The 15,408-nt window shown below is 35.9% G+C and overlaps 1 protein-coding gene across 1 annotated transcript; it reads right to left on the reverse strand.

Moving 5' to 3' along the window:
• Positions 1 to 5,297: 5,297 nt before the first annotated feature.
• LOC129245915 (odorant receptor 59a-like) lies at positions 5,298 to 10,185 on the reverse strand. The gene is made up of 2 exons (XM_054884356.1): positions 9,422 to 10,185; positions 5,298 to 5,712 (listed from the first exon to the last, which is right to left on the reverse strand). Exons 1-2 carry the CDS (start codon positions 10,183 to 10,185, stop codon positions 5,298 to 5,300), a joined length of 1,179 nt encoding a protein of 392 aa, XP_054740331.1.
• Between the last annotated feature and the right edge of the window lie 5,223 nt (positions 10,186 to 15,408).

Below are 15,408 nucleotides of genomic sequence, written 5' to 3' on the forward strand. Positions count from 1 at the left end.
AGGAGAAATCCATTGTTTTGATTGTTGCTTAGTTTCTGGTGTGTAATGATGAATCCAGGTTTCATCTCGCTTAAATTGCTCTAAACACTGCTTCCAAGTTAACAGACGCATCAGCTTATTGTTGCTTGTGAGCAATCGCAACACCCATCAATCCGACAATCTTTTCATCGCCGACAATCTTTTATCACGTAAAATATTAATTACCGTTCCAGTCGACATACTTATGGCATCTGTTACTTCGGGCACTTTCGTTCATCGATTAGTGAAAATCATGTAGTATACTTTTTGAATGATTTCCTCGGTAACCACGGGTGTCCTGGTCGTTCCTCATCAACAACGGATATTGGCCCACATTTAAATTTGTTGAATGAATACCTAACTGTGGTCATAGGTGGTGAAGCGTCCAACTTTGCTTTTATCTCCCCCCTTTTTTTCCCATCCAAAAACCGAAGGATACTACTATTTTTCTATCTTAGCGAAAATCAAGAAACACTTCTTACTCGAATAGCTGCCAAATCCAAACTAACCTATGAATCAGTCTGAAATTTGTTTTCCTGTCGTTTGTTAGATGGCAGCATACGATGATAATACCAACTTCCCTCAAGAATGCGCTCTGCCATCAAACAGGGGTACTTATTGAACCTCCTTGTACTTATATATTTTATAACTCTTACACTAGTTCTGGCACTTTTTTAAATTTCTGTCATTACCATTGTGCTTGAATTTGCCAGAAGGCTTTCTCTTGGTATATTCTTTATCTCTAGTGCAGACACTTAAATTTAAGGTTTTATTATTTTTATTTATTTTGCCTGCTGCTCCGCCTTTGTACTTATCAGTTTCATTTACTTTCACACAAATGCGCTTGAAGTGTGTTTCAAACATAAAATATAATATAGTATGTACATATATTAAAATAGCAAGAATGCAAGATGGTTATATACATAGGTATATGTATATGTGTGGAGAGCATGCACACCTTCCTACAGTCATATTTCGGACAATTGTTTGAGTTTATGTTACAATTATTGTATGAAAAACTTAACTGCAGGAATATTCAGAAAAAGAATAAACGTGTATGTGCAATATATAGGGCTGTTGAGGTACACCCGAAATATTTAGCTTAAAAATAAAACTAATAGAAATATACTCAACAATAATTTTATTTACTTGCATCCTGGACCAATTGTAGGGGACACGTATCTTAATCCAAAACTACTCAATGTTAGCTTCGTCAAATACGAAAGCCTACTCCAGTGGTTACCTGAAACACCTACAAGCACAAAATTATTATTCCTTTTTTGGTGGGGATCATCACCTACAGTTTCAAGCCGATTTTTTATGAGGACCTTTTTTCATGACAGGAATACACTCGGAGGTTTGCCGTTGACTGCCGGGGGCCGACCGCTATTAGAAAAAATGTTTCTTCATTTTGGTGTTTCATGCACGGATACTCGAGCCTACGTATTTCCCCAATGGTAGTCACGTACCACTACATTCGGCTACGGCGGCCACCGCTTTGATGTATTAAGAGACTTATGGTGCCCACACTCACCAACATAAACGTACGTTTCGTGTCAACAGCGTCATCATCGTGCCTTACGACAGTATCGTGCACGTGTGTAAATGAAAAATTTTGAATACTCCATAATTACTGACAGCTGATATGCTCTATACAGTGTTGCCAAACAGTACATTTCAAAATCACTAACTAAAGAAACTAAGAAAAATTAAAATTTTCAATAAAATATGATAATTTAAAAGCACTGTTTAAAAATGTTCAGGTGACCCTACCTAGTGGCCTACCGATATGAATAAAAAGCAAGATCGCATCGACTTTTTTCTGTACAAAGTTGTATATAGAAATCACCTCACAATTAAACTTAAGTTTGATTTACCATCAGATGATTCACCCATATTTTTAAGGTATCAAGCAACTCTTGAGTCCCAAGTACATTTCTCAAAATTATACAATAAAAACACGGACTGAAGTTTTCCGAGAAACTATTAAAAGCGCAATTGACTGCAATGTACCACTTAAAACTGAAGAACAAAACGACGGCGCTATTGTGTGTTTCACCAGTGCAATCATTCACGCAATAACCTTATAAACACCAACAGTCAAACACACAACCAAAAGAAAATATATTCCGGACTATATTAGACAGAAGATAAAACTTAAAAGAAAACTAAGGAAACAGTGGCAAACAACAAGACATCCAGACGACAAAACAATCTTAAACAAAATGACTAAAGATATTAAACAGATGTTAAAGAAATTTGAAAGTAAAAAGCTACAATCTTATCTGGCAAGTTTAGACCCTACAAAAAATGACAAATTCTCATTCTGGGCTAAAACAAATTTGGATAAAACTTGCACACTTGTGAAAAACTTCAAAAGTACCTTCTACACTCCAAAAATAGGCAACTTACTTACCTAATACAATTGAATTCAAAGATGAAAAAATCATAAAAGTGACCATACAAGAAATACTGACAAAAATTAAGAATATAAACAATAAAAAATCCCCAGGCTACTACAGAATTAATGGACAAATTATAAAGAATCTGCCCGACAATAGAATTAAGACTCAAATATTTCCCTTTGCCTTGGAAAGTTGCAGAAGTAATTGTTGTGCCAAAACCAAATAAAGATGCCAACAAGCCTTCATCATACAGGCCGATAAGTCTCTTGGCTATTTTGTCGAAGCTATTTGAACAACTGATTTATGACCGCCTTGATCTCCTAATACAATCTAACGACAGACATCATTCCCTCTCATTAATTTGGCTTTCGACGAAAACATTCAACAATACAACAGGTAGACAGAGTAATAAACAAAATACAAAAGGAAATTGACAACAACAATTATTGCATCGCAGTCTATCTTGACGTGGCTAAGACCTTTGACAGTGTATGGCATACCGGACTATTGCACAACTGACTATTATCTACTTTTGCGGAGATTAAGGTAAGATATTTTAACGTTAAATATCAGAACGCGCTGATATGGAAGCAGGTGTTGCACAAGGAAGCGTTTTGGGCCACTCTTTTACATTATCCATACACACCCTGCCCAAGTGACGATAGCATGATTGCAACCATTGTTGATGAGACCGTTTTAATGACCTCTAACAAAAACATAATAGGACTATGAATAAGTTCGTGCGGTTTTAGAACAGATGGCGTAACTTGATTATTATTCCATCGATCCACATTTCCAAACATTCATTGGAGAGCTACTGTCGTAAGGCACAAACGTCAGTATAAGTTTTTTATTTGAAGCGTAAACAACAATATTTTTACCACACTTGAAAATGTCGAATTTCGTGCCAAATAATGTGTTTTTGCGGGGAATTCTTCTTCATTATTTTAATATGAAGAAAAAAGCAGCCGAAAGTCATCGTATCTTGGTGGAAGTTTATGGTGAGCATGCTCTAGCTGAGCGAACGTGCCAGAAGTGGTTTGCACGCTTTAAAAGTGGTGATTTTGGCTTGGAAGACGAAGAACGCGAGGGTGCGCCGCCAAAGTTCATGGATACCGAATTGGAGGAATTGCTCGATCAAGATCCGGCTCAAACGCAAGAAGAGGTTGCAAAAACTTTGGGAGTTGATCAATCAACCATTTCCAAACGTTTAAAAGCCATGGGAATGATCCGAAAGGTAGGCCATTGGGTGCCGTATGAATTGAAGCCAAGAGACGTTGAACGCCGTTTTATGGCATGCGAACAACTGCTTCAACGGCACAAAAGAAAGGGTTTTTTGCATCGAATTGTGACTGGCGATGAAAAGTGGGTCCATTACGACAATCCAAAACGTCGGGCAACGTATGGATACCCTGGCCATGCTTCAACATCGACGTCGGCGCAGAATATTCATGGCCTGAAGGTTATGCTGTGTATCTGGTGGGACCAGCTGGGTGTTGTGTATTATGAGCTACTGAAACCGAATGAAACGATTACGGGGGATGTCTACCGACGACAATTGATGCATTTGAGCCGAGCACTGCGAGAAAAACGGCCGCAATACGCCGATAGACACGACAAAGTTATTTTGCAACATGACAATGCTCGGCCACATGTTGCACAAGTGGTCAAAACATACTTAGAAACGCTCAAATGGGATGTCCTACCCCACCCGCCGTATAGTCCAGACCTTGCGCCATCCGATTACTATCTCTTCCGATCGATGCAACATGGCCTGGCTGACCAGCACTTCCGTAATTACGATGAAGTCAAAAAATGGATCGATTCGTGGATTGCGGCAAAACCGACCGAATTTTTCACAAAGGGAATCCGTGAATTGCCAGAAAGATGGGAAAAAGTAGTAGTAAGCGATGGACAATACTTTGAATATTAAATTTGTAACCATTTTACGTCAATAAAGTTTCAAATTTCGAAAAAAAACCGCACGAACTTATTCATAGTCCTATATTGCCACAAATAAACTACAACAGCTACTTAACACAACGCTGGCCTGGTTCAATGCAAGGGGAATCGAAATTAACACAGATAAAACTATCCAAGTAATATACACAAACAGAAAGAGTGATCCACAAATATTGACTATAAGTAATAAAGTAATTAAATATGACACAAAAGCCAAATATTTAGGCTTAATAATTGATGCAAAACTGACCTGAAAAAAAGAGAAATGAAGTTAAAAACAGATTCAGACAACTCTACTGGCTACTACGAAACGATTCGCGACATTCACTAGGTAATAAATTGTTAATCTACAAAACTCTTATAACTCCTATCTGGAAATATGGCATCGAACTATGCGGAACACCAAGCAAATCAATCCTTAAAATAATGCAACGACTACAATCAAAAATCCTAAGGACTATCACAAACGCAGGCTAGTACATAACCAATGACGATGTACACAGGGACTTCAAAATAAAATTTATGAAGATGTCATTCGAGAATGCAGCACAAATCTTATTCACAGACTACTAACACACACAAACGATGTTAAAATTTGAAAAATATTATATTAAAATGTTAAAATTTTGATGTTAGAATTCTCAAAATGATACTACTAATACGTATTTAAATATGTTAGTTGTTAAGCATAAAAAATAATTTTTACGCTATTTATCAATAAATACCACAGTTTTTAGTTTAGTTTTACATACATATTCTATTTTTTATTTCGGTAAACTTTTATTGTTGTGAAAGCTTTTTGAGTGCTTCTACCTTTGAATGGTGCAAAAAATAGTGATCAATATCAAGCATCAACTCTTACATATACATGTCAATATGCACAAGTATTTTGATTACCACTTGTTTTCATATTCATTCATTCATCTTCATTATCACAGCCAACAAGGAGTAAGCCCCTTTGCATGTTGAAACGAATGTATCCAAGTGAACGCGTACAATGCCACCAGCCATGACGGTATGCTGCTTCAAGGAACGCTCACAGAAGAGTATCATATGCTTGCGAAATTTCTGTGTCTGTTCCACCCAATTACTCGAATACATCTCGATGTGTAACTTATCAAAAAGTAATTGAAAGTAGGTACCATAGTAACAGGTGGGAAATATTTCCAGCGGCATTGAGAGGAAATATGCCAAATAATATAACCGATCGAATGGTGCATCGGCGAAAAAAAATAACGCTGCCATGGCTAGGCAAATATTGAAGGCTGTTACAGTGAATTGTAGAAACATCGGCAGCGAGATGATACCTTGAATAGTATTGAGCATACTTGAAATAAAAAGTGAAAAAGAAATATTAATATTGATTAAAAAAAAAAGAATTAAAAGAAGTAAAGTAAATAAATGTAATAGCTTGAAATCTATGAAGTATTTTTTAACGTAAGCGGGTTAATTAGATTATAAACCGACTTCTTACAACTCAGTTGCTCAAAGTCAACAGGAAATATTCCATTTAATTTTCGACAGGCATATATTACAATAATTAGAAATAATATATATATTATATTTTTTTATAAACTCTAAAATCACAAACAAATAGGAATATTTTTTTCGTACGACTGAAAGAAAACTTAATATAAACACTTGTAATGTGTGAATATTTATTAGTAAAAATTAATGAGTATTTTTTATAAGAATTCTATACTCAAAATTTTATATTCAGCGTACTTATACATAGATGTGCGGTACTACGTATTCTGAGCACGTATATAGCAATATTGACTCTGTCTTATTTTGTGAGATCAATATGTATTGATATTGCATTTGCAATGTGATATTGCATTTGCAATGTCAATTGAAATTGACTTTACGTCTTCAACCACATGGAATATAACTACTTTAATTGTAGAAAACCAAAGTCTGGGATGCCGAACTTTGATTATCTAGTGGAGAGAAATTGTATACTCGTGGAATTCAAAACTCCTAAATATTTTATGGGAAATTGATATCAATGAGATCTAGTAGGAATCAAAGTCTGATTGTCCCCGCATATTCTTACTTCTTCTTATCAAGACTACGAGGCTCTGGAATTCAATTCCGAAGACTGTGTTGAGTGGGATTAACAACAAAATTGCAATAGCTTCTGCTCAAATATGAACGAGACGGTATCAATAAAACGGTTCGCGGATGACATATGGCCAAAATAGATTTTTTGTTTTTTGGTAGGACTGTTATAAGCTTACATGGCAAATTTCAGCGTGGTATGTCACATAGTTTGTTTTCTGTCGTTTTCTTTCTACAGTAAACAAGTCAAGCTCGAGTGTGTTCTTCGAACTCTCTTTTATGACTTCAATTGTCTCAAAATGTTTTCCACGGAGCGGCAACATGAGCTTGGGAAACAGGAAAAAGTCACATGGAGCCATATCAGGTGAATACGGTGCTTGCGGAACGATATTAACATTATTTTTGTTCAAATAATCGCGAACAAGACGTGACGTGTGAGCTGGTGCATTATCATGATGCAAGAACCATGACTTGTTGCCCCACAATTCCTTCCTTTTAAGACGAATGTTCTCGCGCAAACGCTTTAAAACGTCTAAATAATATAATATTCAGCGTTAACCGATCGGCCTTGCGGAAGGAACTCCGAGTGCACCATACCTTCGTAATCGAAAAAAACAGTCAGCATAGCCTTAATTTTTGAGCGACTTTGGTGTGGTTTTTTGGGTTGATGTACGGCCCTCTTTGAACGATTTGTACCACTGGAAAACACGTGCACGCGATAGAGCAGAGTCCCCATAGATTGTCTGCAATATTTTTAAGGCGTCTGAAGCCGAATTTGTTGGAATAACAAAATTTCAAACAAATTCTTTGAATTTCCATCGTTAAATTCGAAGAACGCACTCGAGCTTGACTTGTTTACAGTAGCACAGAAAACAAACTATGTGACATACCACGCTGAAATTTGCCATGTACGCTTATAACAGTCCTACCAAAAAACAAAAATCTATTTTTGTCATATGTCATCCGCGGACCGTTTTATTGATACCGTCTCGTTCATATTTGAGCAGAAGTTACATAGTTTCTTCCATTCTCACAACGACTACGTCACTGGAATGACCCGGATTTATATCCGGCCAAGATTCTCACTCCAGTAGCATTCCCCGAACATGTATGGAGAATTTTTACGCCACTACAACAGCAAAAACCACACAATTTCTTTAATTCTGTATAATGAATGAGGTGGTGATTAAACTGTTATAATTTCTCTCTCCCTCTCTCATTTCTATTATTAAGGGGGTAGCCTGGTTTATGAAGTCTAAAAATTGCATCTCTTTGCGATTTCTTTTTTTAAGGAAAAAATTAATTTAGCACTGCAAAGTTTTTTCTATCTTTTAATGAACATTTAAAAAGTATAAAAAATTTTTGTACTGGTTAAAATAAGTTGAAAAAAAATGTTTAACATAGAAATTAGTAGAGCGTTGCAACGCTGGAGTTTCCAACTGGCGTACAAGATACAGCTCGTAATTATTTTCTAAAGCAAAAAATTCAAATGGATTTCTAATTATCATAATTTTTTATTCTAGATGAACTAAGAAAACGGAGAAAAATTTCAAAATTTCAACTTTTTGGAGGTGTTAAAGAAAAAAATGCCTTTCTATAAAAAAAAAAATTCACTTCAACTTGGTATAAAAATCTTGAAAAATTTTTTTTTATCTATTTTGCTAGTTCAAATAGAAGAGAATTTAATACTGAAGGGAACAAGTATGATTGATTTCAAAAGGTTCATTAGTGTTTTCTCATTCATGTACGCCAATTCAAAGAAATCATAAAAATGAAAAGTCGAGAAAAGAAGATAAAGTTTGTACTATAGCTGTCCGGTCACAATGTAACTGCCTAACGCTCGCCTACCTTTGGCTTTGTATCTACGGAAATATTGAGAATTAGGCTCTGTAACTTTGTGTGAATATTCTGAAACATATTAGGAATCGCTTAAAATGAAAAAAATTAGTTTTTTTGACCTTATAAACCAGGCCCCCCCCCCCTTCAACAAAATCATGTATGCTCTGACTATCCCCATATTTATCTTTATGTCTTAATTTTAGTTATACATATATGCAGATGTCGGTAAATTTACTGTTATCATTTTCCAAATTGTTAGTTTTAAGTTTGTTTTACATAAAAAATAATTGATTTTCAAATTTGTTACATCTAACCAGTTGATGAGAAGACTAAAAAGTTTTACGGATATCGCCTCATTTCTTTAAAAAAAGTTATTTTTGATTTAAAATGAAAAATATTTTATCAGCATGTGTTAGTTTTCGAAAAGAAAAGTTAAAATAAATTTATAAATAAATAATTAAAATCACTAAAGCTCAGAAATAATATTTTAAAATTTAAAAAAATAAAGTTTTATTGAAATAAAAGCTAAACTACAGTATACAAAAACATATTATAAATGAAATAAAGTTTTTGTGAAATATTCAATTTCATTCACTTCATCGAGAAGTTTAATATTTTATAAGCAAGACTTTTGTTTGGAATTATTTATTTGCATTTCTCTTAAGTTTGCGAATGGAAAGTATAGATTTATTCGTTCACAAAAAACAACAGTACGTTTAGTAAACCTAAAATAACTGAAGCTTCAAAGACAAGCAATTGAAATATAAGCTATAAACTTAAGTTTTAAAGATGTTTTTAAAAATTTCTTTTTGTAAAAAATATTTTTTTCATAAGCATAAAAAAAACTATTATTTTTGTATAAGTTATTAAGTACAAAATAAAAAAAATGTATGTAATAATAAAATGTCTGGCATACTCGTTAGCCAGAATTAAAAAAAAACAACTGCAAATTTACTATGTAATTCACAAAAATTCATTATTTAGAAAAATTAAGTATTATTAAATAAGTACTTCATTAATGTTACAGAGTAAACACACCAAATTTAAAGATAAATCACATTTTCTGAGAACAAAATAAAAATGAAAAAAAGATTGTAACCAAAGCGCATGTATGCATAACTATTCACTACACTCACTTATAGAGCTGCTCTTGGTCTTTAATGCAACGCAACAATTCCTCTTCATTCGCATCCAAATTTTGCTCTGCGTAGCCAATTTGCGAAACTCTAATGCCCAATAATTTGATATGCGCCGACAATACTGCTAATGCCATAGTCGGAAGGCAATCGTTTACGAAGTTCTGCAGCAATTGATAGGAGATGCCGACAATTTGATATAAATGGGCTGCATAGAATTTCAACTCGTTTGCTCGCCAATCGAATGGAAACCAAGCCGGATACAACAAATTATGTTCATTACGAAAGATAAACATCAACTCTGCCGTTACACCGACAATGGCGTAAATGCTAAGAAAACCGATGGTAATATGCCGCATATCCTTGCGCAACTGTATGAAATAGCTACGCTCATGCGGGCTGCTGGAACGTGCATCCAATGTTCCAATTATGGACTCCAGCTCACGTATACGCCCCATTTTCATGGCGTAAATGACGAATTTCATACTGCAGGCCACACAGGTGACACACACCGCGAGATTTTCGATGTTAACCGAGGCATTGGAGCTTTTGAAAAGCGCCAAGGCAAGATGCAGCGGATAACAGATGGTGACAAGTAGATGCAGCAGCAACGAATAGCCGAGATAATATGCATTCGAGGTAGGTGCGATAACGCCAAGAACTTTGAAACACGTCCAGTGAAGTTTGAAAAATGAGCGAGTATCAAGTGCAGCTGGTAATGGCAACAGCGACGAAGGTGACGGTAGTGGTGATTGTGGTGACATTTTACGTTCACACGAAAGAAGCGCGTTTGTTGTTTTGCGTCTTGCCATGGAAATTTTGGTGTTTTATATACCGTAGAAGGTGTGAAGAATTTGAGGGGAGGGGCGGGTCAGATAAATGTAGGAAGAGCCTAAGTTTTGTTCATTAAACTGTTTGCGCTTTTGGTATTAAAATTGTGCTAGACATATGTTTTTTCGCACACCGCATTTTCTATATTTTTATAATTGATTTTAACTGCCTTAAATTGGCTGAGTGATTCACTGGGTGTCCTTGAGTAAATACTTGTTTATTCAAACGGTATTGGCCTGCGTTTTCGTTGTACAAAGTGGATAAGCTGAGGAAAGCACGCATTTGCAAGGTTTCAAACTCAAGACAGTCGGGCAGAGAATTTTCCTGATAAAATACACAAGTCTGCGTACAACGATTATTTTTACAATATTCACCATAATTTGTATGCGAAATATTTTTCGTTGTTTTTGTTTTAATAGTTCATTAAATAATATAAACCCAAGTTTATAATTCTTGAAAAATTCAAGAAAATTCAGCCAATTTAAAAATAGTGTACTATAATTTTAAATTTCTTAAGCCGAATCTCTGGAAAACTTTAGAAGGCGCAGCTTTATAGCCCATTCAGTTTTAGTACAAAAATAAATAAAGTGTGAAGCGGCTCAAAATTACCACTGATAAGTTGGTCAACTCAAACAAAATGTAAAGGGGTCATCCCGAATGTTAAAGAAAAAAAAAATAATAATAAAGACTATACTATACTATATTATGAAGTGTTCAGAATGTTCAGGTTTAAAATGAACCAAATCAAGCCCTTAATATGCACACCCAGGTCATTTTTAGAAATTAAAGTGGTCTATCTTGGAAAGACACTTGGTCCTGGTCCTGTCAGTGCTTATGGTTGTACAAAATAAAGGGGTTTTCAATTGGCGCGGGTCGATTTTGGCACCCTGTGGCAGCCATTTTGTTTTGGTGACATCTGTCAAATCTTTTGTTTATTATTCAGTTGTTTATGCCAAATCACATGGCAAGTTACACGATTGAACAGCACGTTCAAATGATAAAACTTTATTATCAAAATGAGTGTTCATTAACGCAAACGTTGCGCGCATTGCGCCCATTTATCGGTAGACGTGGTGGCCCCTCAAAGTCGAATCTTCAACGTTTGGTGGCCAAATTTGAGACGACCGGGTCAGTAAACAATCAGCCAACACCCGTACGTTCAAGGAACGCAAGATCAGCCGAGAACATTGCCGGGGTCCGTGAAAGTGTACAGCAGAACCCGAAGCAGTCTATTCCTCGCCGTGCACAAGAACTTGGACTTTCGCAGACTTCAACTTGGCGAATTATGGGCCTACACCCGTACAAGATCCAACTGACCCAGGAGCTCAAAGTTGATCACCATAGACAACGCCGTTTGTTCGCTGACTGGGCTTCGAATCGTTTGGAAGAGAGCGCAACGATGATAACCAATTTCTTATGGCCCATATTGAGCCATATGGACCTAGACGACATGTGGTTCCAGCAGGACGGCGCTACGTGCCACACAGCAAACGCCACGATTGACACTCTGCATGAACGATTTGAGGGTAAAGTTATCTCTCGCAGGGGTGATGTGAATTGGCCACCAAGGTCATGCGATTTGACTCCGCTAGACTTTTTCCTGTGGAGTTTCTTGAAGTTTTAGGTCTATGCGACCACAATCGACCGATGCTCTAGAGGTGAACATAACACAGCCGGATCTATGCGGAAGAGTCATTGAAAATTGGACCACACGGACCCGTTCCACCGTAAGAAGCCGAGGTGGGCATTTGAATGATGTCATATTCCACACTTAATGGCATATATGCGCCTTTCACGTAAAAAAATAATTTTGTCAATAACTCACACACAGCTTGTTTTATTCCATTTCAACATCTACCCGCCCTTATTGAAAAACCCTTTAGTTGCAGTGCTCTATCTACAAAACAGTAATAATAAATAAGGCGAAGCCAGCGCAAAGCGTGATCGGGGACAGCTATTTTTCAAATAAAATAAAATCTAAATTATATTAAAAAAAAATTAAATTAAATTAAAAAATTAATTCAAATGACACACAAATGCATTTCAGGCTACTATGAAGGGAATTACAAAATGATGTCATTGGCTATGAATTTATGCTTACATACTAACATATTTACTTATGTTTTTACGTTAGTATTTTTAGAAGCAAGTTTCTATGTGAAATAAAAGTCACATCCTTGCATACGCGTGATTGGAATATTGTAAATGCGCGAAAGCATAAAATCGGCTATTTTGCCGCTGCGCATGTTCGTGTGTGTGTGAGAGTCCATGCATAGGCGAAAGCCATACTTTATCTGCAGTGCAGCAGATATTCATATGCAGACTGACAATGGTGGATTAGGAGATTTTTGCAGATTTATTTCTGCTTTCGTATAAATACGTATGATATTTATGTAATTCTTTTTGTTATTTGCTTTGCTTGCGACACGATTCACATGCACACGTGACATGCACTTTTTGATGTTGTATGAAACGAAAATTTTTGAAATTCCCATATGATCGTATTACACCCCGTGTTCCAAAAAATACGAACTTTTTAGAAATAAATTTATGGTTTTTAAATTTTGCCGTCGATTTACCACTCCTGCTAAACTGTGAAACAAGTAATATATATATAACTTAGGTTGTAGCGCATTTTTGTTAGTATATTTTGTAAGTAAATGAATCGAGATGTATATACGTGACCTTTAGTCTAGAAAAAACACCTCTACTCCTATCCTGCCAAATAAACAGCTTATGCTACAAAGGCATAAATAAAATATCTACGCATCCACTTCGTCAAATAGCGACAAATTGAGTAAGACAAATAGAGTAGAGACAAATTGCTATATAAGGTCTTATTAAAACCAATATGGAGGTACGGCATAGAGATGTGGGGAACTACTATAGTACACAAACAGACGTGCAAAACATATAGAGAGTCCAATCGCAAGTCTATAACCCACACTCCAGGGTTCATAAAAAATGCAAATATCTACTGGAATTTAAACAAATTTACTATGGCCGCAGAATTTATTGACCCAAGCAAAACATAAACTCAAAGCCGATTCCAGTGAAGTATCGAAGGATTTACCGTATATCAGACCATATTATCGACAGAAGAAAAAATCTATATTTAAGATATGCATTATAACTACTGACATGTCAAATGTGTTCATAATTTACTTAAAGATTTGACATTTACGAAATGGGACGCTATACGCTTGAACAACATTTGGAAATATTGAAAACCTATTTCCAAAGTGGTGAGTCTTCTTCTTCTTTTCTGATTTTCAAATCGGTGGCTACGTCAATAAGCAAAATTGTCGGATTTGGGGCTCAGAAAATCCACACGTTACTGTAGAGAAGCAAATGCATCCACAACGCGTCACTGTTTGGTGCGGTTTTTGGTCTGGCGGCATCATCGGGCCATTTTTTTTTTCGAAAATGAGCGAGGAGCCGCGGTTACAGTAAATGGCGAGCGTTATCGTGACATGCTCAACGAGTTGTTTCCAAAAATTGAAGAGGATGACATGGGCGACATTTGGTTTCAACAGGACGGTGCAACTTGTCACACTGCCAAAGTTACACTCGAACTTTTGGCTACCGTTTTTGAAAACCGAATAATCAGCCGAAATTCCGATATCAAGAGGCCGCCTCGGAGCTGTGATTTAAGCCCGTTGGACTATTTGTTGTGGGAGGCGTTAAGGACAAATGCTATGCGAACCATCCAGAGACGATTGATGCTTTAAAACACGAAATCGAAGTTGCCATTCATGAAATTGGAGCCCAAACAATCGAAAATGTGCTTAAAAATTGGGTTGATCGAATGGTCTACTGTAAAGCCAGTCGTGGCAGTCATTTGAACGATATTATTTTTCATTTATAAATGATAATGTTCAATCTTCAAAATAAAAAAAAGTTTGAAAAAGTATTGATTAGTTTTTTTTATAGCCGATTCAAAAAGAAAATTTTACTTGGCCCACCCTATATAAAGGTGTGTTCGTAGTGACTCAAGTTTTCTGAGAACGATCACTAATGGTGGCAAAATGGGGTTTTCTTACTATAAGCTCGAAACGAAACGTCGAAGTGCGGAATGGAAGCCACCAGAGAAAGGTAATTTCAAATAATTCCTCTAATTCGCGATAATGAATACTGGTATAAAATTGTCAGCCGTAGGTCCTGTCCCCTCTATGAAAGCCAACACCCACTTCTTTTGTTCCGTTTCCTTCCACTGGAGCTTCCCACTAAGGTGCCCAATCTCTAGTTGGGGTTAAAAGTTTCATCGCTAGAAGGATTCAAGTTGCATATTACTCCCATTATGAAACCTAATCTTAATCCTGAAAACCCTAATCTTTTATGAAAAAGGATGCACATATATTTATTTGTTTTAAATAAAGTAAGACAAAAATATATTATATCATGAAAAAGCAGTAGTGACCTGATGGCAAAAGATTATGAACGGATAGCTCCTTTACCTGTGTAGCGCAGCATAAGGCTAATAAATTGTTTAATGAAAACGGTTTTTTTAGAAAAGAGAGTTTATAAAAATGCGTCTTAGTATATAAATTTTTGTGTGTTATGCATTGCGCTAAATCTAGCTGCCTTTCATACGCTCTTAGTCAGGTGCACTCACACACGCTCAAAATAAAATGTTGCATCACAGCTGAGATATATGTGTATGTATGAGATCAAAGGTATACATACGAGGTGTGTTAAAAAAAAATCGCGAATTTTGAATTTTCGCGAGTTACGTACTATATATTCGAATTTCAATTTTTTTGTGGCGATATGTTGGTACTCATGTCTCTCACTCATGCCGATGAGATCGGCCATTTTGAATGTTCATTTAATTGTTGACAGGTGCTTTGCTTGCACGTGTTTCGGCTCCTGCTCGATACTTTTTGAACGCACCTCGTATATATATGTTTTCCCTTAACTCCATAGGGTGTCAGATATTATATTTATATAATATATTAATTTGTATTTTATTCCTTACATATAAGTACATGAATGCACGACAGTCACTCGAACCGTCATACTATCAACATAAAAAGTCCTTTGAATTCTGAGAATATTCGCTAAGTCTGTTTGCAATCGGCATTAAGTTGCCGTTAATAAGATAATAATTTTTCGCAAATTCCTGGTGCACGAAGAATTACACTTTCATAGATATC

This window comes from Anastrepha obliqua, chromosome 4 (genome assembly GCF_027943255.1).
Source record: "Anastrepha obliqua isolate idAnaObli1 chromosome 4, idAnaObli1_1.0, whole genome shotgun sequence".
Classification (NCBI taxonomy): Eukaryota; Metazoa; Arthropoda; class Insecta; order Diptera; family Tephritidae; genus Anastrepha; species Anastrepha obliqua.

Excerpts from the sequence above, each read along its gene's own strand:
- LOC129245915 (XM_054884356.1), bottom strand. The coding sequence starts at position 10,185 with ATGTCACCACAATCACCACTACCGTCACCTTCGTCGCTGTTGCCATTA. Across the intron at positions 5,713-9,421 it reads GACCAAGAGCAGCTCTATAA|TATGCTCAATACTATTCAAG; the intron begins GTGAGTGTAGTG and ends TTTTATTTCAAG.